The sequence below is a fragment of the Pelodiscus sinensis genome, chromosome 22, assembly GCF_052426305.1.
Source record: "Pelodiscus sinensis isolate ZL-2025 chromosome 22, ASM5242630v1, whole genome shotgun sequence".
Classification (NCBI taxonomy): Eukaryota; Metazoa; Chordata; order Testudines; family Trionychidae; genus Pelodiscus; species Pelodiscus sinensis.
Genome location: NC_143073.1, coordinates 14272938 through 14297027, shown reverse-complemented (window position 1 = coordinate 14297027; position 24090 = coordinate 14272938). Strand labels below are relative to the sequence as shown.

The window sequence follows — 24090 nt, the reverse complement described above, 5'->3', positions numbered from 1 at the left end:
GATGCAGCAGCCCCAGTCCCACCTCCCCACCACTGGGGGCTCCATCCGGTGCCTGAGCAAAGTGTGGGGGATGGAAGTGGAAAGGGGCAGAGGAATACTGTCCACCCTACATCCACAAATACATCAAACTCCAAGCTCCCACCCTACCCTACAGTGCTAGAAACATCCCAACTGGCTCAGTCCGGGGTTGCATCACAATCGGCAACCCACAACTTTTGCTTCCAGTAGCAATTACCACTATCACAGGATGCCCTTGTTTGCTTAGCCGCCATAATTTGCCACTAGTAGCAAATTGTGTCCATATGGTTCCCCATTTCTCGAGTCCAGAGTTATCTTTCGCCTCCTCTGATCCACGAGTAGCAAATTCGGAGGGTTGGGGTTTACCTTGACACAATTTACATTGTACGTGACACCATAGAATACCCTTACTGAATATTTGTGACTCAGCTTCTACACACCAGCAATGACGTGAACATGGAACAAGAAAGGCTGGATTCACAGGTGAGATAAATGCAGAAAGACAACAGGCAATGCTCCTTGATGGATCAAACGCAAATGAATTGTTGAAAACAGGACCGGAAATTAGTCATACTGGAAGTCACATGGCCTGTTCCCAGATTTGCCTGTTACTTCGGGATTTGCTTAATTATTAGGGTTACTTTTGGAGGCGGGGGCTCAATAGTTCTATCAAATTGCTGCTGAAATGGAACTGATGCCGAATGTGGAGCCCAGCATCAGGACCCTCCCTTGAGCATGGAGAAGTGGGTTTGAAGGAAAGAACAATAGTTCTGAGGACAGCACTAGATCTGTGTAGGGTAAACAGATACAAGGAAAGATTCCAAAGTCAGTTTCTTTCCACCACACAACTGGAACTAATCATAGAGCAGAGGTGGGGCACCAAACCCACTCCACTTCACTTTCGCTCCTGCCCCGGGTGAGGGGAGGGTCACTGAGGCTCAGGACTTCCCTCCAGGGCCGAATTAACTCTTCTGCAAGCCTTGGATTAATAGGTTTTATGGGGCCCCCTAAGTTTTAGGGTTCAAAGTGGAGGGGGGCTGTCAGGAGTCGGCTGGGATGGGGTGCAGGATCTGGGAGTGTGGGAGGTGGTAGAGAGGACTGGGAGTGCGGGATATGGGTGGGAAGGGGGTGCAGGGTCTGTTTGGGACATATGGTGGGAAGTTGGGCAGGTCAGGGCTGTAGGAAGATGTTGGGGGTCTGGTGGGAGGTGGGGTGCAGGAGCATGCTTAGGGTGGAGTTGCAGTGTCTGGAAGGGTTGGAGTTGCAGGAGGGGGCTGAGTGAATGGGGACTAGTTAGGAGGGGGCAGAGCATGGCGGCAACTACCTGGTACAGTTCTCGGGGGGGGGGTGAAGGTGGCTGCACATGGCCCTATGCTTGTAGGCTACTGTCCCCCGCTGTTCCCACTGGCCAGACGGGGATGAAACCTGCAAGTGAGCACAGGGACAGAGCTTCCTTGTGCAGCTGCTCACAGAGCTGCTTTCTCCCCCCACCAGGCAAAGCCCATGGGCCAGATGCAGCCAGGGCTTGTCTGGATCCAGCCCAGAAGACTCAGGGTTGCCCCCCCACCTCCACCCCCTGCAGCAGGGTGAGTCGGTGCTGGTGCTCCACCTCACTCACACATGGCTAGAGCATCAGAACCAGCTTGCTCCACTGCAGCGGTGGGGGTCCTGAGCATCTAGGCCCACAGGCGGCAGGTTCCCCCTCCTTGCCTTAGAGGGACCTCACAGTACAATTAGGCAGCTTCAGTATTTTGGATACCAATAGAGGACGTTTTACTAGAACTGATCTGATAGTTAATGAACCTGGGTGCGTGCAGACGTGGGGTCATTAGAAGCATCTGGACAGGGATTTCCCAGAAGGCAATGGGCTCCCAGAGTTCAATGTGGCTCTCTCCTCGGACTTTGTGGTCTTTTTGGCTTTCTTCTTATCAGCTTTGGTTCAAGCAGAGCTGGGGGTGGGGTTCATGAGAACACATTTATGGCCAAAAGTTACACACACCCTCAAACACGACATGTAGGATATTTTACAGCACTCCAGCCTTGTCTACACTTCCCCAGAGATTGAGGCTATGGAGATTGATCTTCTAGGGTTCAATTTAGTGGAGCACATAAGGACCTGCTAAATCAACTGCTGATTGTGCTCCATGCCCCTGTCAACTCTGGTATTCCACAGGGTCGCGAGGAGTAAGGGAAGTCGACGGGAGAGTTGCTCCCGTCTGTCAACTCACAGGGCCATGGCCAAACAGGATTGTGGATTTGCTTCACAACAGAGTTGATTAGGGATAGTTGTTTTTAATAATCTCACTATGTCACTACTGTTACAGGGTTAATACTGCCAAATGATTACACAGCTACTGCAAAGTGACACATCAATAAGCGGAGGCAGAGCAATGCATAAAAGAGTAACAGACACTTAGAAATGCTTATGCCCCTTCAGTCTGTGGGGAGTCCCATTCCTGTCACCTCACACCAGGCTGCAGTGGACGCGACTCCAGCTGAGGGAATCCAGGGCACCCTCCGAGGTCTAGGTCCCTGCTGAGACTCACTGGGCATGAGACTTCCTACACTAGTTATACTACAGGGCTACATCTACACTGCAGGCTTGCCCAAGAACTGTTTTGTGCAAGAGTTCTTGTGCAAAAGGTCTTTCACAAGAGCACATCCACATTGCCATGCACTTTTGTGCAAGAGCATCCATGGCAGTGTGGACGCTCTCTTGTGCAAGAAAGCTCTGATGGCCATTTTAGCCATTGGACTTTCTTGCGCAAGAGATCCATGTTGCCTGTCTACACTGCCTTCTTGTGGAAGAGCTTGTGTGCAAGAGGGCTTATTCCTTGTGGGGAGAGGACTAACTCTTCTGGAAGAAGCCCTGTTTTCTCACACTGTACTGTAAATTTACTTGCGCAACAACGTGTGTGCAGTGTAGATGCTCTGCAAGTTTTTGCGCAAGAACAGCCATTCTTGCGCAAAAAGCCCGCATTGTAGATGTAGCCCCCTTGTTTATCGAGTGTGCGCATACTGGCTCAACACCGTTCTTATCACATTCATGAGCTGAGACCGAGGTCAAACTTGTTTACTGCTTAGACGTTTCCCAGCTCAAGGCATGGGTTAAAGCTGATAAAGCCCAGCTGCTGTTTGCATTGGCAGGGTACAAGGTTACCAGGCTGTGTACAGCTAGGATGGAAACCGAGCTGCAGGCCCCACATGAGTTTTTACATGACATTGTCAACCTCTCACACTGGGGGATGCCACAGTAAATCAACTGAAGTATGTTGACTCCAGCTACCTTATTCTCAGCTGGAGAAATACCCCCCAGCCCATTCCTGCCTCTCAGCGCAGCGGGTACTGGAGCCGGAGCCAGGGCAGCTTCTGGGCTGTGTTGTGCAACGTGCAGCTGTCCTAATGCATTGGCTCTCACTACTAGACCCCCGCTGTGTCTTTGTGCTGCTCCATGGACAGCGACTGGGGCCAGGCCTACACTGGGGAGAAAGTCAAACCAAAGCGCACAGCTCCAGCTGAGAACAGCGTAGCCAGAGTCAACGGACCTTACCTTGGTTTACCGCAGCGACCCCCAGTGAGAGACCGACGGGGCCCCCTGCGTGGGGGATTCGGAGAGGGGTCCTAACACTAACCAGACCCCCCAGTGAGGGAGCGACCCTGGGGCGGGGCGGGGCGGAGATTCTCTGCCCCTGGGAGCTGCCTGAGCCCCTGCAGGGCTGCAGCCCGGCTCTCAGGTGGGGCCAGGGATCGGGGCCCCCTTCGGGGCGGGGGGAGCCCTGAAGCGGGGAACAAGGGTCCTCCCCCCGGAGCGCCTTTAGCGCGGCTCGTCTCCTGCATTTTGTCCAGACTTTGCTCCGAGGCGGCTTCCCCCGGCCCGCCAGCCCCTCCTCTGAGCAGGGCGGGCCCCGGGCTCCAGCTCCACCCAGCCCCTCCCGGGGAGCCCGGAGCTGCCGAGTGTCCTTCCCGCCAGGAGCAAAAGTTTGCAGCATGTGAGTGAGCGGGGGGGGCTGGGCAAGGAGGGGGTGGGGGGGCTGGAGCCGGGCAAGGCACTTCGGGGGGGGGGGGGGGGTTGTGTGGCTCGGTGAGCTTGCGGCGTGCTAGGGCCTCCTGGGGAACAGGCTGGTGCCCCCCCAGGGGAGAGCAGCTGTTCCAAACTGCCCCGCATACCTGCGCCTCTCCCCTCTCCCCGCAGCCTCTCTCGTCTCCCTCTGCCCTGACATGGAAGCCCAGGCGCCAAGCCTCCTCTTTGGACTTTATCCTCGGCTCCCTCCCCGGCAGCGACCAGCAGCTGGGGGAGGGGCCCACTCCGCCTGGCTGGGGAGGGGGGAAGTGAACAGAAAGCACCGGGAGGAGACGGATTAACAATCTGCCTGGGTCAACAGGAAACAGAAACAGAAAGGCGGGGGCGGGGGGAGAGGTAGCTGCGGCGGAAACGCGGCGATTAGGGCTGCAGAATGCAAGGGGGGGGGGGAGGGAGCGACTTGTTATCTGGGCAGGAAGGGAGCTCGTCTTTGGAAACCTTTCTGCAGGGAAAAGGGACATTTCTGTGTCTTGCGGCTCCAAGGGCTCTCTGCAGCCGGCAGCACTTGGAGCAGGGGAGAGCTCTAACCAGTGCAGAGTTGGGTGGGATTTGACAGGTCCCTTCAAAAATGCATCAGATTCTTCCTCAGCCCTGAGAAAGGCCTTTAAAAATGACCCGAAATAACCCAAAGCAAGAACCACTGGTCAAATGAGGCCTGGCTGGCTTGTGGCTCCGGCCCCATTGTGGAAGGATTGTTGAAACTGTGCTGAGTTATACCCACTGAGCCCTGTGTGGCAAGCAGGTGTGTAAGTCAGGGCAGAGAAAAGCCTGGTGTGTGGATAGAATTCCTCACTCAGCCGCAGATCCCAGGTGCCTCTTGGCTTTTCAGGCTTAGAAGGAAACTCAAAGGTCCTTGGGGAGGTAATAGCCTAGAGCCAGGGCAGGCAAGGGCCTGGAGGAGGGCTGGACTCAGCCATTAGTTTCAGCTCATTTCTTGTTTGCCATTCAAACAGATCTGGGGTCCTGGCTGACATCCCAGCCATCCTGCAGAATGCTTCCCTGGGGCCTTTTGCCATGTACCCGGAGGTATCTCACTGCCAAACCCCTGTCCTAGGAGGGGAGTGGGCTGAAGTGTGATTTCCCACCATCATGCAGCCAGGGGCCTGAACTCTCAGCTGCCGTGCTGGCTGGAGCCTCCACATTTACTTACTGACAATACAATTTGCAACATGTTAAAATCTTGTGCACAGAATATTTCATTTGTTGGTGCGGAGTGCCCTTAGGAGTATGGGGTGTTGGGCAGTTGTGGGGAGGCTAGGAGAGGGGTGCTGGGCAGTGGGGGAGGTATGGGTGAAAGGCCACTGGGCATGGGGGTTACTGGGCTTAAGGTCATCTTACACGGTCATGGACAAACAGGATTATGAATTCGTTTCAACACAGAGTCAATTAGGGATAGTTGCTTTTATTAATTTTTCTACATCACTACTATTACAGTGTTAATACTGCCAAATGGTTACACAGCTACTGCAAAGTGATACATCAATAAGTGGAGACAGAGCAATGCATAAAGGAGTCACAGGCACTTAGAAATGCTTATATCCCTTCAGTCTGCAGGGAGGTCCATCCCTGTCACCTCGCACCAGGGCCACAGTGGACGTGGCTCTAGCCGAGGGAAATCAGGACAGTCTTGAGGTTGCGGTCCTGAGCAAAATTCACCAGGGGCGGGATTCCCAGTGATCTTATACATTAGGGCTGCATCTAGACTGGCAAGATTTTCCACAAAAGCAGCTGCTTTTGCAGAAAAACTTGCCAGCTGTCTACACTGGCCGCTTGAATTTCCGCAAGAACACTGATGATCTCATGTAAGAAATCAGTGCTTCTTGCGGAAATACTATGCTGCTCCCGTTCAGGCAAAAGTCCTTTTGCGCAAAAGGGCCAGTGTAGACAGCTCAGATTTGTTTTGTGCAAAAAAGCCCCGATGGCAAAAATGGCGATAGGGGCTTTTTTGCGCAAAACCGCGTCTAGATTGGCACGGACGCTTTTCCACAAAAAGTGCTTTTGCGGAAAAGCGTCTGTGCCAATCTAGACGCTCTTTTCTGCAAATGCTTTTAACGGAAAAGTTTTCCGTTAAAAGCATTTGCGGAAAATCATGCCCGTCTAGACGTAGCCTAGCTGTTTACCGAGTGTGTGCACATTGGCTCAGTGCCACTCTCAACATTCCCACGGAGCTGAGAACTGAGGTCATGTTATTTATCCCATACTTGGTTCTCAGCTAGGAAGCATAGGGCTGCGGCTGATGAAGGCCGACTGATAAAGAACACCTGGGTTATGTCTACACTCGCGGTTTCTTGCGCGAGTAATATGCAAATGAGGCTAAGCGTGGAATATCGCCGAGCCTCATTTGTATACCTAATGAGCCACCATTTTTTTCAGAAGAGGCTCTTACGCAAGAAGGAGTATCTTCCTGAAAAGTAATAGGTGTAACGGCATTGCACAAGAGGGGTTTTTTGCGCAAGAAGGGGCAGTGTAGACACTCCTTCTTGCACAAGAGCCTCTTCTGAAAAAAATGGTGGCTCATTAGGTATGCAAATGAGGCTTGGCAATATTCCATGCTTAGCCTTATTTGCATATTACTCGTGCAAGAAGCCACGAGTGTAGACGTAGCCCTGGTGTTTTTGCCAGCAGGGTTCATGGCTGGCCTACAGGAATAGAAATGTAACCCCTGCAGGCCTACATAAGGCTTACACTATAAAGGGGTTGGGTGATAATGGGCAGGAAGGCAGTGTGGTAGTCTCACAGGGCTAGGGCTGGGGAGCAGTTGGGAGGGAAGTGCAGAGGCTGGGGTGGTGGTGGCAAAACGTGAGGGTTGCACGCAGGGGGCACAGCGTAGGAATTAGGGGGCAGGAGTTAATGGTGATGGGGGTCCAGGAATGGGGGAGTCCATGGAGGCTAAGGGAAATGGGAGGCACCATGCGCAGTGGTGCTAAAATGCAAGTTTGCCCTGGGCACCATTCCCCCTATGGCTAGCCCTGTACAGCAGTGTTTCTCAAACTGTGCTCCGCAGAGCCCCGGGGCTCCACGACACATCTCCAGGGGCTCCACGAGGTTGACAAACTGGAAACTTCAATAGGTACAACACATACAATCAGTGGACCGCTGGGGCACCGCATACATTTTTACACATGTAAAGGGCTCCGGAGCCCAAAAAGTTTGAGAACCGCTGCTGTACAGCATGCTCAATACAAACCAAGCTGCAAATGGGGGGGGGGGATTGACCCTGTCTGTCCCCACTCACACATATCAGCTCTTTCCGGGGGCTACTAAGGCACTTAAAAACTCTAGGTTTTTGGCAGATAACTTATAGAAATTGGGGGACAGGAGCTCCGTATCTAATCTACTATGTATTTGAGAGACTCTTTCTGTCTGTCTCTCCATCTGTCTGTCTGTTTTTTCAAGAACTCCTCCTAAATAGGAAGCAATGACCACCAAATTTGGTATGCAGTTTCCTCTTACCATAACTTAAAGCAACAAAAGGGTTTGGTTGTGCCCTGAAAATGGGATGTTCCTAGAATGGGATTGCTTCTCATAAACCACAGAGAATAGAGAATTAGCATCAGGTGAAAGGGACAGGTTGGGGGGTGCCCCCCACCCATCTGGGACTGCCCCAGCCCAAGCCTCCCACCTCCCAGGTGCCCATTATGGAGGGTGGGGAACTGACGCTCCTTCTCCTCCCTCCAGTTTGCACAGGGACATTGCTGGCTCTTCCCCTTTATCAGTTTGCTGCATTACTCACTGGCTGTGGTGCACAGGGGACAGAGGAGCTGTGCACTTTGCTTTCATTCCCGGACAGGGACAGGAAAGGGAAGAGCACGCAGCCCTGGTATGAATCTCAAGGAGGAACTTTTCTCCCCCTCCCTGCACTCGCCTGTCCAGAACCTCTCCTCCCCTCCAGCCCTTACTCCTGCACCCCCCCCACACACACCTCCTGCCCTCAGCCCATATACAGCCCCAATCCTGACTCCTGCACCCCCACACACCCTTCTGCCCTGAGTCCCTCCTCACTCCCCAGCTCTGACTCCTGCACCCCCCTCCCCACAAACCAAGTCCTCTGCCCTGAGCCCCTCTGAACCAAGATGAGCCAGAAAAATAGGATGAACCTGGAATAGGATTGCTTCTCAATCTTATCTTACATTAAACACAGAGAAATGTACTAAGTATACTTTCCCATTTTAAGTGAAAAAAATTACAAAGTATAACATTCACTTACAGATATTTTTGCAAAATGCCTAAACATAAAAGACCGCTCTTGGATCCAAGTAGATCACATTCAAAAAGAATGGCACAATTAAGAGTTCTTGAAACTACAAGACAGAGACAAGATCGCCTGGAATCACAGAGACACAGACAGGCAGCTCTGAGAGCAAATGAAAATGAAGAACAAAGAGAAACTCGACTTCACAGAGACAGAACAAGACAGTCAAGAGCTCGAGCAAATGAAAGTGAGGAACACAGAGAAATCCGACTTCAAAGACACAGAACAAGACAGTCAAGAGCTCGAGCAAACGAAAGTGAGGCGCACAGAGAAACCCGACTTCAAAGAGACAGAACAAGAAAGTCAATAGCACGAGCAAACGAAAGTGAGGAGCACAGAAAAATTCGACTTCAGCGAGACAGAATAAGAAAATCAATAACTCGGGCAAGCAAAAGTGAGAAGACAGAAACTCAAATATTGTCTACCAACAGGCTCTATCTAATATTTGAATCACTTTCATTAGTTTATTAATATGATTTTTTTCTTCCTTAATTTTTGAAACATATAATCATTTAAATAAAGTATGTACATTTTCCTTTTATTTTAAAAAACAATTGAGTTAAGGACCCGAGCAACACCAGGTACATCTGCTAGTACATATATAAAAGAAAGAAAATTAAATGAAATATTAGACCCACAGTTCTAATGCTATCATATTCTCAGATCTTGTGGTAAGTCACTTAAGGGACACTGGTTAGTCTTAAAATTGTAATGTATACTCTTACTTTTTCACTAACTCTGCAGAGAAAGAGAGAGATTGTCAAAACTTCTGGGCTCTTTCTCAGCTCTGGAAGAGGAATGGGTTTTAGTGGGTTACAGCAGGAGACAGATACATGTGGGCTCTATATAAAAACATCAGAATGGCCACACTGGGTCAGACCAATGGTCCTTCTAGCCCAGTATCCTGTCTTCCAACAGTGGCCAATATCAGGTGCTTCAGAAGCTAGGGACACCATCCCTGCCCATCCTGGCTTGTAGCTGTTGATGGACCTAACCTAACCCTAGGTTCCACAGGTTGACTGTGAAGAAATAATTTATTTGTTTTAATTCTGCTGCCTATAAATTTCATTGGGTGAGCTTCTTGTGTTATGTTAGTGAAGGAGTATATAACATTTCCTTATTCTGTTTTTCCACACCAGTTATGATTTTCTAGCTCTAACATATCCCCCCATTCCTTTAGCCATTTTTTTCCACGCTGAAAAGTCCCAGTCATGTTAATCTCTCCTCATATGGAAGCTGTTCTTTACCCCTAATCATTTCTGTTGCCCTTTCTGTACCTTTTCCAAATCCAATATGTCTTTTTTTAGAAGATGATCAGATCTGTATGTAGTATTCAAGATTTGGACATACAATGACTTTATATAGCAGCTATATGGTATTTTCTGTCTTATTGTCTATTCCTTTCTTAATGATTCCCAATATTCTGTTTGCTTTTTAGATTGCCACTGCACATTGAGCAGATGTTTTCAGGGAACTATCCACAGTGATTCCAGGATCTCTTTCTTGAGGGGTAACAGCTATTTTAGACCCCCATCATTTTTGTATGTATTGTGGGGATTATATTTTTCAATGTGCCTTACTTTGCATTTATCAATTCTGAATTCTATCTGCACTTGTGTTGCCCTTTCACCCAGTTTTGTGAGATCCCTTTGTAACTCTTTGCAGGCTGCTTTGGACTTCAATATTTGAATAATTTTGTATCATTTGCAATTTCGCCACCTCACTGTTTACCCTGTTTTCAAGACCATTTATAAATAAGTTGAACAGCTCTGCTTTATTCAGACCCTGGGAGCACAACACTATTTATTCCTCCTTTTTTTGGCCTGTCTTTTATTTGGAGTACCCAGCAATGTTTTCATGATCACTTAATGATCTTTCAATTACTTAAATGACCAGCCTTTTGTTATCTTAATCACCCTGCCTCAGTCTGTATGTAAAAAAAAACCTCCCTACCCCAAAGGCAAAGCTGGGAGCAGCACAAACTCTGTTGCAATGTAGAGCTTTAAGTAAATCTCAAGTAAGAAATCCAGGGGTTTAAACTGGGGGGTCAGCTACAGACCATCCTAATCTCCTATCAGTGGCACCCTTGCTGCCCATGTACCTTTTCATGTAATCGACTCCCCAGTTTGCCTTGTATTGCTCTGTCATTCCAGATCCTACCGCTCCTACTGAGTTCTCTAGGACTGTTTTCCCAGAGAGGCAGTGGGGGCCATGTATTTATGGAGATAAACACTGAGGGTGTGTCTAGACTACATGCCTCCTTCGACGGAGGCATGTAGATTAGCCAGATCGGAAGAGGGAAATGAAGCCGCGATTAAAATAATCGCGGCTTCATTTAAATTTAAATGGCTGCCCCGATCTGCCGATCAGCTGTTTGTCGGCAGATCGGGGGAGTCTGGACGCGATGCCCCGACAAAGAAGCCTTTCTTCATCGACACAGGTAAGCCTCGTGAAACCAGGTTTACCTGTGTCGATGAAGAAAGGCTTCTTTGTCGGGGCATCGCGTCCAGACTCCCCCGATCTGCCGACAAACAGCTGATCGGCAGATCGGGGCAGCCATTTAAATTTAAATGAAGCCGCGATTATTTTAATCGCGGCTTCATTTCCCTCTTCCGATCTGGCTAATCTACATGCCTCCGTCGAAGGAGGCATGTAGTCTAGACACACCCTGAGTGACTGTGATCAGTTTGGGGACAATTAGAACCAGAGTTTCACTCCCACCTGTGTGCAAACAAACTTTCAAGAGTAAAATGATTTTGTAGAAAGCTGCATATGGTGTGTGAGTGAGCTATAGCTTAGCAACCTGTTGAACAACAGAGCTGTGGTCAAACTGATAAAAACTTCTTTGTGACCCGTGTCCCATGAATTCCCATGATCCCCCTTGTTTTCTATCCCCTGAGCAGGATTTCCAGTTCCCAAGCCTGATGTGATATCCCAGCTGGAACGAGGGGAGGAGCTGTGGGTCCCAGAGCTCCAGGGCTCCTTGGACAGACAGATCCCAAGAGGTGCCTGTGCAGGTGAGGGATCATTACACCAACTCAAAAACTCTCAGTGCACTGAAGGACACAGCTGGGACTCCCTGAACAGGCCATGTGAGCTCTTGGGCTATGTCTACACCGGCGGCTTCTTGCGCAACAACATCTTGCGCAAGGGTTCTTCTGAAAGAATGCTTGCGTAAGAAAACGTCCACACTGCCATGTGTGAGCTGTGCTTTTGCGCAAGAGCACCCATGGCAGTGTGGACGCTGTCTTGCGCAAGAAAGCTCTGATGGCCATTTTAGACAGGGCTTTCTTGCACAAGAAATCCCTGCTGAGCGTCCACACTGCCCTCTTGCGCAAGAGCTCCTGCACAAGAGGGCTTACACCTGTTAAAAAAGAGCATAGCTCTTGCGCAAGAAGCCCTCTCTTACCTCGCCATACTGTAAATCTTCTTGTGCAAGAGCAGGTGGGCAGTGTGGAAGAATGGCCATTCTTGCGCAATGACCTGCCAGTGTAGACATAGCCTTGGAGTTCCGGAGAGTCCCCAGGAGGCCTGGCAGCCACAAGGAAGCTGTGGCTCTTGGCTTCTGACCCATTCTGACACCTGGCAGCCGCTCTCTCCCTGCTGGGATGTGGAGGCAGAATTATCCCCCACCTCTCTGCCTTATGGCGATGAGGTTAGCAGAATTCAGCTACCATATTTTTTGTCCCTCCCGCTTGAATTTGATTTATTCTCCCCTCCCTTCCCATTTCTGAGGTTTTTCTCTCTGTCCAGCAGGTGCTGGGATGGGGGGTGAGAACCAGGAGCTGAATCCTCAGCTGGAAGATGCCGAGCGAGTGGAACCACATGGGGGATTAGCACAAGGCACCAAAGGGAATGTGAACAGACATCATGTGCAGGGGGCAGCTTGTGAGAGTCAGCACAGCCCAGAGAAGGAGCAGGGAAACCAGGCCAGTGGGGAAGTGGCCATATACATTAATAGTGAGGGAACTTATGAGGACCTCAAGGAATCTGCAGCGTAGGAGAGAATACCTACCAGAGAGAGGAAAAAACACATACATAGAGTGTGGGGAAAATGTCACTCAGATGTCCTTTCTCATCAGACATCAGAGGATTTCCATGGGAAAGGGACCCTACACATGCAGTGAGTGCAGGAAAGAGTTTATGGAGAATTCAAAACTTATTGAACACCAGCAAATCCACTCAAAGGAGAGACCTATGAGTGCTGTGAGTGTGGGAAAAGTTTCACTCGGTGCTCCTCTCTCCTTAGACATCAAAGGATCCACACAGTGTTGAAACTCTGAATGTCACGAGTGCAAGAAAAGCTTCCCTTTCAAACCAGACCTAAGAAATCATCAGCCTTCCTACAAATGCTGCGTGGGTGGGGAACATTTCATTGAGGAACCAGATCTTGTCTCATCTCAGACAGGTCACACAGGAGAGAGACCTCATGAATGCTGTGAGTGTGGGAAATAGTTCAGGCAGAGGTCATCCCCTATCATATAATCCACACCAGAGAGCGACCCCATGAATGCAGTGAGTGTGGGAAAACCTTCACCCAGAGCTCAGGCCTCATTCATCATCAGAGAATGCACACAGGAGAGCGACCCTACACCTGCGTGTGGGAAAATGTTCACTCAGAACTCAGGTCTTATTAAATATCAGAAAAATCCACACAAGAGAGATAGTAATAGAAATGTAGCCGTGTTAGTCTGGTGTAGCTGAAGCAAAATATAAGACTATGTAGCACTTTAAAGACTAACAAGATGGTTTATTAGATGATGAGCTTTCGTGGGCCAGACCCACTTCCTCAGATCAAGCAGTGGAAGAAAAGTCACAACCATATATACCAAAGGATACAATTTAAAAAAATGAATGCATATGAAAAGGACAAATCAAATTTCAGAACAGAGGGGGAATGGGGGGAGGGAATGTTTGTGGGCTAATGGTATTAGAGGTGATAATTGGGGAAGCTATCTTTGTAATGGGTAAGATAACTAGATCCTTTGTTTAAACTCAGATGTAGAGAGTTTTAGCATGCTAAAATTCAACACTCTACATCTGAGTTTAAACAAAGGATCTAGTTATCAAAAATTTAATCGCTCACCCAACTATGATTAAGTTTGTTAAACAAATTTTTTGCAATGGTAGAAAAAAAATGTTGTGTGTCTGAAAACTGTAGATACTGGGGGTACTTATAATTTGTTTTTAGAAAAGGGGTACTTTATAAAAAAAGGTTGAAAAACACTGGGTTAGTTGACACCTTCTCCTTTGTCCTGTTCTAACTGGTACCAGTGTTCCTGCTCTAGACAAGCCCTGAGCATCACAGTTATCTTCTCACCCCACTAACAGAACAACTCTTAGAATCAGCAAGCTCCCCCTTTGGTGACAGTTTGTCTCTTTCCCAGTTGTGCTCACGCTGGTCCAGGTTGTGCTGGCAGAAGGCATTTGCTTGTGACTATTTTTCTGATGTAAAATGCATCGCAGTAGATCAAAGAGGAGAAGTGGGACAAATGTATCATTTTGGCCTCTGTGACACTGGAAAGACATGGGTTGAGTCGGAGGAACTCCCTCCTTCCCCATCACCACCACTCTACCTGTTCACTCCAGCAGCGCAGGCGTCTCTGAGCCATGACAGAATTTATCGTCCCTATATGCTTCCTTCTGCTTCTACAAAATGAAAATAATTGGATCCTGAACGTGACTCGTTCTGGCTGCAGATGACTGTCCTGCCCTGGCTGGGGAATTACAATGGATCCCAAACATTCCATGTTTAAATGCCAGTCCATTGAAAAACCACTTGTGGACTTTTCCTTGCCGAGCTGGGATTGTTTGTGCAGAGATGATCGGCCGCTCTTCCCCATTATGACGATGCTAATTTTTTATTGTTCCATAATGACAACGTGGTGGAGTAAAGCAGGTGTGAAAGCAATGGGGGACCCTGCTCTCCTGATATTTGAGTCACCAGCTGTGACCTGCTGTAGAATTTCCTTGGATAGGAAGCTGCAAGAGACTTGCACAGAACTAGCTGAGTGGTGTTAAGAATAGTTTAGGTTTAGTGAGTGGCGGTTTTCTTTGTATTTATTTTATCCATTTCATTAAAATGAACAAAGAAATTACAAGTTGTGTCTCTGGACAGGCTCCAGGGATCAGAGGATTTGTGTTCCCTGCAAACTGCTCTTGTGCAGCTCCTCCGGGGAGATTCTTGTGCCATCTACCTGATTAGCAGAGCACCCACAAGTAGGTTTTGTGTTTCTATTGGTGGTGACATTGACATATGGCTTGGTGCACATAACAAAATTATTCCACACATGGATGGAAACAATCCCATGTGGATGCAAAGTATGAGAAGGAACATGAGTGGACATCAGCTAGTCTAACTCAGTGTCTCATCTGCACCCGCAGTATTAGCTCTTTGATTCTCACCTGTTATCAACTAGGGAGACACACATCTCAGTTCCCAAAGTATGCAACGGAGCTCGGAGCATCACGGGGGAAGATGAGGTACCTTACTACAGAAGCATTCAGGGTAGGGAGTTGGGAGGGGAGAGGTAGATTGGAGCAGTGTCTGCATCATGAGGGGTTGGTATAAGTTGGGGGTGGGTATCTTTAAGGGAGGTAACAGATTTCTCTGTTGTTAGGGCCAGGGTCAACCACAACCCTCACCTGGCTTATCCTGGGGTTGTGTCTGGTTAGGCCCAGCTGAAGAAGGAGGTCTGCTTTGAAGGATGACAGAGATGAACAGATCATACGTTTCAGGCATTGCGATGTTAGCATGGTGAAGATGTGTTTTGGGGGAACATTGGGGAGTGTCTGAAAGAGGGCAGAGTTAAGGTTATGTGGGTAACCTTATGAGCATCCTTGTTTTCAGACGTGTGAGTTTAGCACAAGCTAAGGTTCTGAAAGCAGACAGTAACCCAGCGGTTAACCCTAACTTTGTGTTCATGGGCTTCTTTGCCCTTTATATACTCCTGGGTGAATCCTGTGCTCCCCTCCCCCCAAAACATTAAAAATCTCACTGCATATTTTATTTGTCAGTGTAAGAAACATAATCACTCTGGTTTCAATTATTTTGGTAATTTGATTCAAAATACCTGAAAACAAGTGTATCAACCATACAGACAAAACAGCAAAAATGATTTCTCCATGAGTAGTGAAAAAACCCTTCAAACAACCCAGTTCCAGCTGGGTGGGGAGTGGGAGGTTCTGCAGGGGTCTGCATGGAGAGCAGTGACCAGCTACTGGCAGCCCTCTCCCCACTGAGTGCAGCTGTGGCGCATGGCCTGGCCCAGACACCAGCGCCCCCACAGTCTTTCCTGCCTCCAGCATCTTCAGTGTCCCATCAGTGGACGTGGTGTGGTGCAGACCTGCCTTTCCTCCCTCTTTGCCAGACCTTGGGGGGAGGATCTCACAGGGCCTCTCCCATCCCCAGGACAATGAGGATAAGGTAGAGCATGCAGCCTCCAGCCCCATCAGGCTGGGCGCTCTGCTCACTGGGAGCTGGCTCCTCAGACTCCAACAGACCCCTAATGGCAGCCAGAAATTACATGGGCTGAACAGGGAATGCTGGGAAATTCTGCATTGCGCCGTGGTGCGGCGTTCCCCTGGGAGTCACCCATCAGCTGTCCCCTCCACACTGCAGACCCTGGCTGAGCGCCATGTCCCTCACCATGATCTGCTGCAGCTTGGCCTGGCCTGCTGCTGTCACCAGTGCGCAGGTAGGGGAGAGTTTGGGGGGCTGGATTGGAAGAGCCCTGAAATATGCTGCTTTGCATGTTGCTTCCTCCCTTTGGGACCCTGCATAGCTCAGCTGATTCACAGGGTGGATCTCTGCCCTGGTCCAGAGGGCATGTCCATGGCAAGGAAAATCAGTGTCACTCCATTGACACTGGCTGGGATCTGCCCCATTGACCCAAAACTGGAAATAAAGTGTCCAGTTTAAGCAAGGTGGATAATTCAGTAATGGACCCTGAAGACCTTTACATGGTATCAGACATCTGGTTCCAGCCCCTCCAGAGGTTACTGGCTTCATTCAGGGATCACTGGGCTAGGTGGGTCAGACTTGGGGCTCATCATTATCCCTTCTGGCTGTATGAGCCTATGGCTGTGTCTAGACTGCATCCCTTTTGCGGAAAAGGGATGCAGATTAGACACATCGCAATTGCAAATGAAGCGGGGATTTAAATCTCCCCCGCTTCATTTGCATGAACATGGCTGACGCTTTTTTCCGGCTCGGGGTTTTGCCAGCAAAAAGCACCAGTCTAGACGGGGATCTTTCAGAAAATAAAGCCTTTTCCGAAAGATCCCTTATTCCTCTTAAAATCAGGAACAAGGGATCTTTCAGAAAAGGCTTTATTTTCCAAAAGATCCCCGTCTAGACTGGCGCTTTTTGTCAGCAAAGCCCCGAGCCGGAAAAAAGCGGCAGCCATGTTCATGCAAATGAAGCGGGGGAGATTTAAATCCCCGCTTCATTTGCAATTGCGATGTGTCTAATCTGTATCCCTTTTCCTCAAAAGGGATGCAGTCTAGACACAGCCTGCCAGTCCAATCTGTTTGGGTGACCCCTCTGGGGAAAGTACCTACCCAGCCCCCATTGGAGTGATTTCCCCAGGGTCACACAGGCAGTCCCTGTGCATTAAACCCAAATGCAATAGAGCTCGATTGCTTCTCCCACTCCGCTGCACCCCTAAAGCTCTAACACCACAGCTGCACCACTAAAGCTTGTTTCATGCTGTTACCTCTTTTGATCCAATTGGCTAGTCAAATTTCACAGCTCTGGGTATGTTCCAGGTAGATGCGGATATTGATGGAGGCGGGTGTTCGTTTCAATGCTGTCTGTTATTTATTAGGAGCGCATAAATGCTGCATCTTCAAATGCAGAGAGGTCACTCGTTCTCTATAGCTTTCCCCAGGGAAACAGATCTGTCTACACTGCTCACGGCACCCCAATTCTGACTCAGGTTTGAGCCCAAACCCGCCTTCCATCCACACACAGCTCAATGTGACTCAGGTTAGAAAATGCTCAGGGTGCCAACTCTAGAACTTTGCAGGTGGGGTCGGTCAGAACTGGTGTCCTACTGTGAAACCCCAGCCCTGTCACTGTGCAGTGTAGATGCAGCTCAAGCTGCAGAACTGAGTCCCAAGGGCCATGCAGTGTGATATGGACTGGGGTATGGGGAGCCATCTGTCTTGGATGGTTTACACACAACTAACCTGGCCTCTTGGCATGGAGGCCAATGACCCTTGTGGTCCCTTCTCACCCTCTGGGTCTAATATGGACATGTTGGCATAGCTGTGAGACCAGTGTAGATAAATCTCTGCATTAATCATTTTCATATGAGTGTGTATCATCTTCATATAATAATCTCTGTAGTAAGTTTTTAACTTTGTATCAAGTGCTTTTACATACATTTTGTATTAAGTCTTTTATATAGAAACTAGGTATCTTTTCATATAGAATATAGAAACTTTGTATTAAGTCTAGGTAGAATAGTCCCTAAAAATAAGTAAGGTAAAGAGAATGTCTTTGTCCCAGAATGGATCTCTCCCCTTTTGCTTAATTGATTGCCCTGTTGAAAGAAGGAGGTGTGAATGGATAAGGCCTGGAAGGCAGGCACCTCAGGTTGGAAAGGAGAGGGAAGCCAGATCCAAGGACAATAAGACCTATGAAATGGGCTCATTGAAAGATTTGAAAAAAGGACACCTTGAGAGTAAAGGGCCTGTTTTGGAAGCCCCCTCTTTGAAGATGGTGGTGGCAGCATGGAGACACCCCACAGAAGAAGGCGCCACAGATGTCTAACTGCATATGCATATGATGATTCACACAGATCTTGCATATGCAGGTGATGACTAACTGGTATAAATTTGCAGGAGCGGGAAGACACTATGGCTACATCTAGACTGGCATGATTTTCCGCAAATGCTTTTCATGGAAAAGTTTTTCCGTTAAAAGCATTTGCGGAAAAGAGCGTCTAGATTGGCACAGACGCTTTTCCGCAAAAGCACTTTTTGCGGAAAAGCATCTGTGCCAATCTAGACACGGTTTTGCACAAGAAAGCCCTGATCGCCATTTTTGCCATCGGGGCTTTTTTGCGCAAAACAATACCGCGTTGTCTACACTGGCCCTCTTGCACAGGAGCATTTGCACAAGCGGGCTTTTCCCCAAACGGGAGCAGCATAGCATTTCCACAAGAACACTGACAATCTTACATGAGATCGGCAGCGTTCTTGCAGAAATTCAAGCAGCCAGTGTAGACAAGCAGCAAGTGCAGCTGCTTTTGTGAAAAACTTGCCAGCCTAGACACAGCCCATAAATCTAAGGTATCTTGTAGGGGAACTCCGAGTTTTTGTCTTATCACCATAGAAGCACGGATCTGGCTCAGCAGAAGTCTGTCTCCACCACTCTCCCACTTAACTCACCTAGCCAGGGAAGTTAGGAGTAGCAACTATTGGTAATAACAAGGAGAGAGAGTGTGCTCTTGTGTGTGGCTACGGCTACACTATGAACTTTCTCTTCTGATCCTTTTTGCTCCATTTGCATTTCCTCTTCTCGAAAAAGTTCAGTGTAGCCATAACCTGAGTGTGTGAGTGCATGAGTGTGATAATAGAGCATATGAATATGATAAGTGTGGATTGATATATGTGTTACCAATAAATGTGGCCAGGAGCCAGGAATTGACAACCCAGGTTGGCAACACTGTAGCTGAGAGGGAGAGAAAGAAAAGACCCTGGTGGCCAGGGGAGTGTTTGGGGGTGGGGGAGGGAGAGAAATATCCCTGGTGACTGAGGGGAGGGAACTGGGGGGGAGAGAAATGGCCCTTGGTGGCTGGCGGTTGGAGGGGGAGAACAAAGGTCCCTGGCAGCCAGAGGGGAGGGCTCGGGAGAGACAAAAGGCTGGCGCCAGGTGGGATCTCCAACCCTGAGCCTCTTCTCACTCCCAGCCCTCACTCTCACATCTCCCCCCCCAGCCCACCCCCCCAAATCCCCAACACCCTGCCCTGACTCCTGAACCCTGCACACTGCCAGTCTCCTGCTCTGAAGGACCCAGGCAATGCCAGGTAATAGTGATATTGTAAAGTCTTATTCCATAACACTTGCACATTAGGATGGTTGGGAGGGAAACAGCCCCCTCCGCTCTAGGCAAGGCTTCCTAGCAGAGCTGGATCCAACAGAGAATTTCTGATGTTTTGATATTTGTTCTTGTTTCGTGTAACAACAAGAAATCCAAGTCAGCATGCCAGAATGCGGGGCGGAATGCGGGGCCATGGCTTCATGACTCTTTATGTGCCATAATGGTAAGTAATAAGGAAAGGAGGCAGAGAGGAGAGCGTGGGGGTGGGGTTTTGGGAAGAAGCTCTACCCTTCATCACTCTTTGCTGGAACTGGTGGGGGCATCCCACTACTGCTCCTTCTCTTTGTGATCTTGAAATGTATTTTACAGAAGGGCAATGGTTTTGAGACAAATAAGCTGCTGCCCAGCACAACCTGAGACCACCGGAGAAGGAGACAATCCATCACCTAAGAGGGAACTTGGTGACTAACAATCACTCTGCTGGGTGTTGGGGGAGTGGCAGTATAAAGGTGATGCTGAGGGCTTGTCCAGAACAGGAAAATTGGCCAACTCCATGGAGAATACTAGACGTGGCAAAGCCCAGGTCAATTTTGGCTTAGTGGAGTTACTCGAGGTCACCCCAGTTTCCCCTGTCTGGGACTGACCAGCATTCCTGGCAGGAAGAAAACACACTCCTGAGAGTCACAGGACAAAGGAGTTCACCCCAAAGAGTCAAGAGTCACCCCAAAGAAAGGCAAGCTGCAAAAGGGGGCCACATACTGGGGAAAACTGAGTGAACATGGTGATGCAAATTAGGGATGTAATAATGTAGTCAATTAACTGATAATCAAAAGCTTATAGGTTAATGCTATAGACTACACACATTCCCTCTGCCACCCCTTGCCAGTAATTTTTTTAGAAGGCTGGCCAACAGCCTGGCTCAGTCCTGGCTTGCACCGGGTCTGGGACCTACCCCCCCTGCAGCTCTGCATTTAAAGTGTATTAGAAGTCAGGTGGGCAGGCAGTCCGGCTCAGTTACAGTTTGTGCCAGGTCTGGGAGCTCAGTCTCGCAGACAGGAGTTGCTGCCACCCCATGCTGCTGCCTTTGTATCAGAGGTAGCAGCACAGGGCAGCAGGCAGCTGGTCTGTGAGGGGAGCTGGCTTTTAAACTGGCTTCCCTCATGGACTAGCTCCCGCCTGGCACCACATGCTGCTGCCTCTGATACAGAGGCAACAGTGTGGAGTGGCAGGGGGCTCCTCAGGAGTGGGGCTGGAGTGCACTGGCTGCTGGCCCCACCCCCCGAGGACTATAGAATAGTCCAGTAATCAAGAAGAATTAATGAGGTTAATTAATGAGGTCAATTAACCAATATTTAACATCCCTAATGCAAAAGGTGCACACAACCCTAAAAGGTCACTGTGTGGGAATTAACAAGTGGCTTTTGGAAGCCCTAGACAAAGTTTGTATGGTATTCATCTGTCCTGTGAAGACTCTGAATCTCTTAAGATGTGGGTTCCAAATGAAACTTCTCCTACATTCACAGTGTGCATATGGTGCTTTCCTCTGTGAATTCTCTTATGTTTAAAAAGGGCTGTGTTTTAAGGAAAAGTGTTTCCGAACTCACATGTTCAGATCACTCTCCTATATGAATCATCTGATGTCTAATAAGGGAGGAGCTCCAAGTGAACTTTTTCCCGCACTCACAGCATTCATAAGGTTTCTCCCTTGTGTGGCTTGTCTGATGTTTAGTAAGGTTTGATTTCTCACTGAACTGTTTCCCACACTCACCACATGTATAGGGTCGCACTCCTGCATGAATTCTCTGATGATTAATAAGGCCTGAGTTCTGAGTAAACTTCTTCCCGCACTCACAGCATTTATAAGGTCTCTCTCCTGTGTGGATCCTGTGATGTCTAATAAGGGAGGAACTCCGCGAGAAACATTTCCCACACTCACTGCATTCATAGGGTCTCTCTCTTGTGTGGCTTGTCTGATGTTTGGTAAGGCTGGATTTCTCACTGAAGTGTTTCCCGCACTCACAGCACTCGTAGGGTCTCTCTCCTGTGTGGCTTGTCTGATGTTTAATACATTTTGATTTCTCAATGAATTGTTTCCCACACTCACAGCATTCATAGGGGCGCTCTCCTGTGTGGATCTTCTCATGTTTATATAAGGCTGAGCTATGTGAGAAAGTTTGCCCGCATTCACAGCATATATAGGGTCGCTCTCCTGTGTGCATTCTTTCATGGTTCATAAGAATTGAGCTCTGAGTGAATTTCTTCCCGCACTCAAGGCATTCATACGGTCTCTCTCCTGTGTGCATCCTCTGATGTCTCGTAAGGGTTGAGCTCCGAGTGAAGCTTTTCCCACACTCACGACACTCGTAGGGTCTCTCTTTTGTGTGGATTTTCTGATGTTCAGTGAGTTTTGAATTCTCCCTAAACTGTTTCCCGCACTCACTGCATGTGTAGGGGCACTCTCTCATGTGGATCTTCTGATGTTTAATGAGGGTAGAGTTCAGAGTGAAGATTTTCCCACACTCCATGCATGAGTTTTTTCTTTCTCCAGAAGTTATTCTGTTCTGGGCTGTGGTTTCCTTGAGATCTTGGTCAGTTCCCTGATAATTAATGGATTCATCCACTTCCTCACTGGGCAGGTTGCTGTGCTCCCACTCTGGCCTGTGCTGACACCCACAGGCTGTCCCCTGCGCACAACGCCTGGATCCATTCCCTTTGGAGCCTTGTGCTAATCCCCCATGTGGTTCCACTTGCTTGGCATCTTCCTGCTGAGGGCTCAGTTCCTGGTTCTCACTCCCCATCCCAGCACCTGGTGGAACAGAGAGAGAAACCTCAGAAAGAGGAGTTGGAAAGGGGAAAACAAACGGAAGTTAGAGTTGGAGAGACAGAAAAGAAACCTACTAGCTGAGTTCTGAAACTTGTCCCCATAGAGCCGAGTTCTGCCTCCACAACCCCACAGAGAGGGAGCTGCTGCCAGGATGGGTCGGAAGCCAGGAACTACAGCTGCCCTAAGGACACAAGGCCTCCTGGGGACTATGATTACTTATACAGTTTGTTCAGGGAGTCCCAGCTGTTTGCTCCAGACACGAAGAGTTTTTGAGTTGGTTTAATGATCCCTCACCTGCACAGGCACCTGTTGGGATCTCTCCATCCACAAAGCCCTGGAGCTCTGGGACCCCCGGCTCCTCCCCTTGTTCCAGCTGGGAAATCACATCAGGCTTGGGAACTGGACATTCTGCTCCAGGGAACAGAAACAAGGGAGGGCAGGGGAATTCATGGGACATTTGTCACAAAACAGACATTAGACAGGATCACAAAGAAAAAACAGTTTCTTGCCATTTCAACCAGAAAGGACACTGTCTCAATGACCTAATCACATGCATCCAACTTCAGAAGACTTTCAAATCTGCACTTGAAAGGGAATCCTCTGAACTGGCATTCATGCTAAAATTCAACACTCTCCGCGGGGGGCTGAACAAAGACCCCAACTACCTTACCCATTACAAAGATAGCTTCCCCAATTATCACCTCTAATACCATTAACTCACAGACATCTACCCTTCCCCACCTCTAATATCATTAACTCACAGACATTTACACCTTCCTTCCCCCCCCCCCCCCCCCGCATCACCCTTCTGTGCTGAAATGTGTTCATATGTGTTCATTTTTTTAAATTGTATCCTTTGGTATATATGGTTGTGACTATTTTCTTCCACTATTTGATCTGAGGAAGTGGGTCTGGCCCACGAAAGCTCATAATCTAATAAATCATCTTGTTAGTCTTTAAAGTGCTACATAGTCCTGTAAATGGGAACCTGGGCTTATAAAAAGCTAACGTCACTCTGTTTAAGCTTTGAAATGCAAACCAGAACTGTTAGACAATTTGAGGCAATACTAATAGTCTGTGTTTACTTGTATCCTGTTAGATGCTAACCTTGTAAACAGACAGTTCCTGTTAGTCACTGTATTCCATTGATTCTGAGCTCACTAGGGAATAGAAACATTTTGATGTTTTTTGGGTGTAGTAATTTCATTGTCTATTCATCTTCTTGAAGTCTGCAGTAAGCTGACTATGAACTGCTGAATGGAATTACCTTATGCCGGGGTGAAAGTAACTTAAATTTCTTACAGGTACTGCCCTACCACTACCCACCCCACTTTGAGGGGGAAAACATTCAAGAGGGGACTACAGCAGTGCCTGTAAGAAATGTAAGTGTGGAGTAGAGTGTGGGAGGCTCAGGGCAGAGTGTTGGGATGTGTAGAGGGTGCAGGAGTTAAGGCAGCGGACTGAGGACAAGGATGCAGGAGTCAGGGTTGGGGTATGTGAGGAGCGCAGGGCAGAGGGTTGGGGGGGTATGAGGAAGAGCTTGGAGGAGGGGGTATGAGGAGGGTGCAGGATTCAGGGCAGGGGGCTGGGTGAGTGGGGAGGGGCAAGGGCACCATTTCAGAGGGTGGGAGGAAGAGGAGTTGCAGCCACACATACCGGTCCCTGTGTGTTGCTTTCTCTGTTTGCCATGACTATGGAGCAAGGGGAAAGTGCAGAGCCTGCTGTGTTCTTCCTCTGCCTCTCCCCAGGGCAGCTGGGAGGGAGAGGAATGTAGCAGGCTCTAGAAAAACAACACACAGGGACTGGTATGTGTGACTACAGCTCCCTCTTCTCCACCCAAACTGGCAGTGGAGGGAGAGGGCGGC

General features: G+C 48.8%; 2 protein-coding genes and 1 long non-coding RNA gene across 6 annotated transcripts in view; 1 reads left to right on the top strand and 2 right to left on the bottom strand.

Annotated features, from left to right (window-relative positions):
* Window positions 1–24090, bottom strand: part of LOC142819504 (uncharacterized) — a 34352-nt gene that overhangs the window by 5866 nt on the left and 4396 nt on the right. Inside the window, exon 1 of one of the 3 annotated variants that reach the window (XR_012897435.2) lies at window positions 3569–3686. The exons of the other annotated variants lie outside the window; for them this stretch is intronic. This is a non-coding gene — a long non-coding RNA (uncharacterized LOC142819504). Of the gene's footprint in view, window positions 1–3568; window positions 3687–24090 lie in introns of those variants that run through there. 3 annotated transcript variants of the gene reach the window in all.
* LOC102457482 (uncharacterized) lies at window positions 3888–13291 on the top strand. Of its 2 annotated transcripts, none has more exons than XM_075907191.2 (5): window positions 3888–4007; window positions 8309–8745; window positions 9790–9861; window positions 11255–11368; window positions 12105–13291. In XM_075907191.2, exons 2-5 carry the CDS (start codon window positions 8322–8324, stop codon window positions 12350–12352), a joined length of 858 nt encoding a protein of 285 aa, XP_075763306.2. In that variant the 5' UTR covers window positions 3888–4007; window positions 8309–8321; the 3' UTR covers window positions 12353–13291. The 2 variants fall into 2 exon arrangements, with proteins under 2 accessions (XP_075763306.2, XP_075763309.2); XM_075907194.2 differs by having other exon boundaries at window positions 12108–13290.
* LOC149521825 (uncharacterized) lies at window positions 16726–23007 on the bottom strand. Its single transcript, XM_089772486.1, has 2 exons — window positions 22520–23007; window positions 16726–22207 (listed from the first exon to the last, which is right to left on the bottom strand). The coding sequence occupies exons 1-2, from the start codon at window positions 22680–22682 to the stop codon at window positions 21015–21017; spliced, it is 1356 nt and encodes a 451-aa protein (XP_089628612.1). The 5' UTR covers window positions 22683–23007; the 3' UTR covers window positions 16726–21014.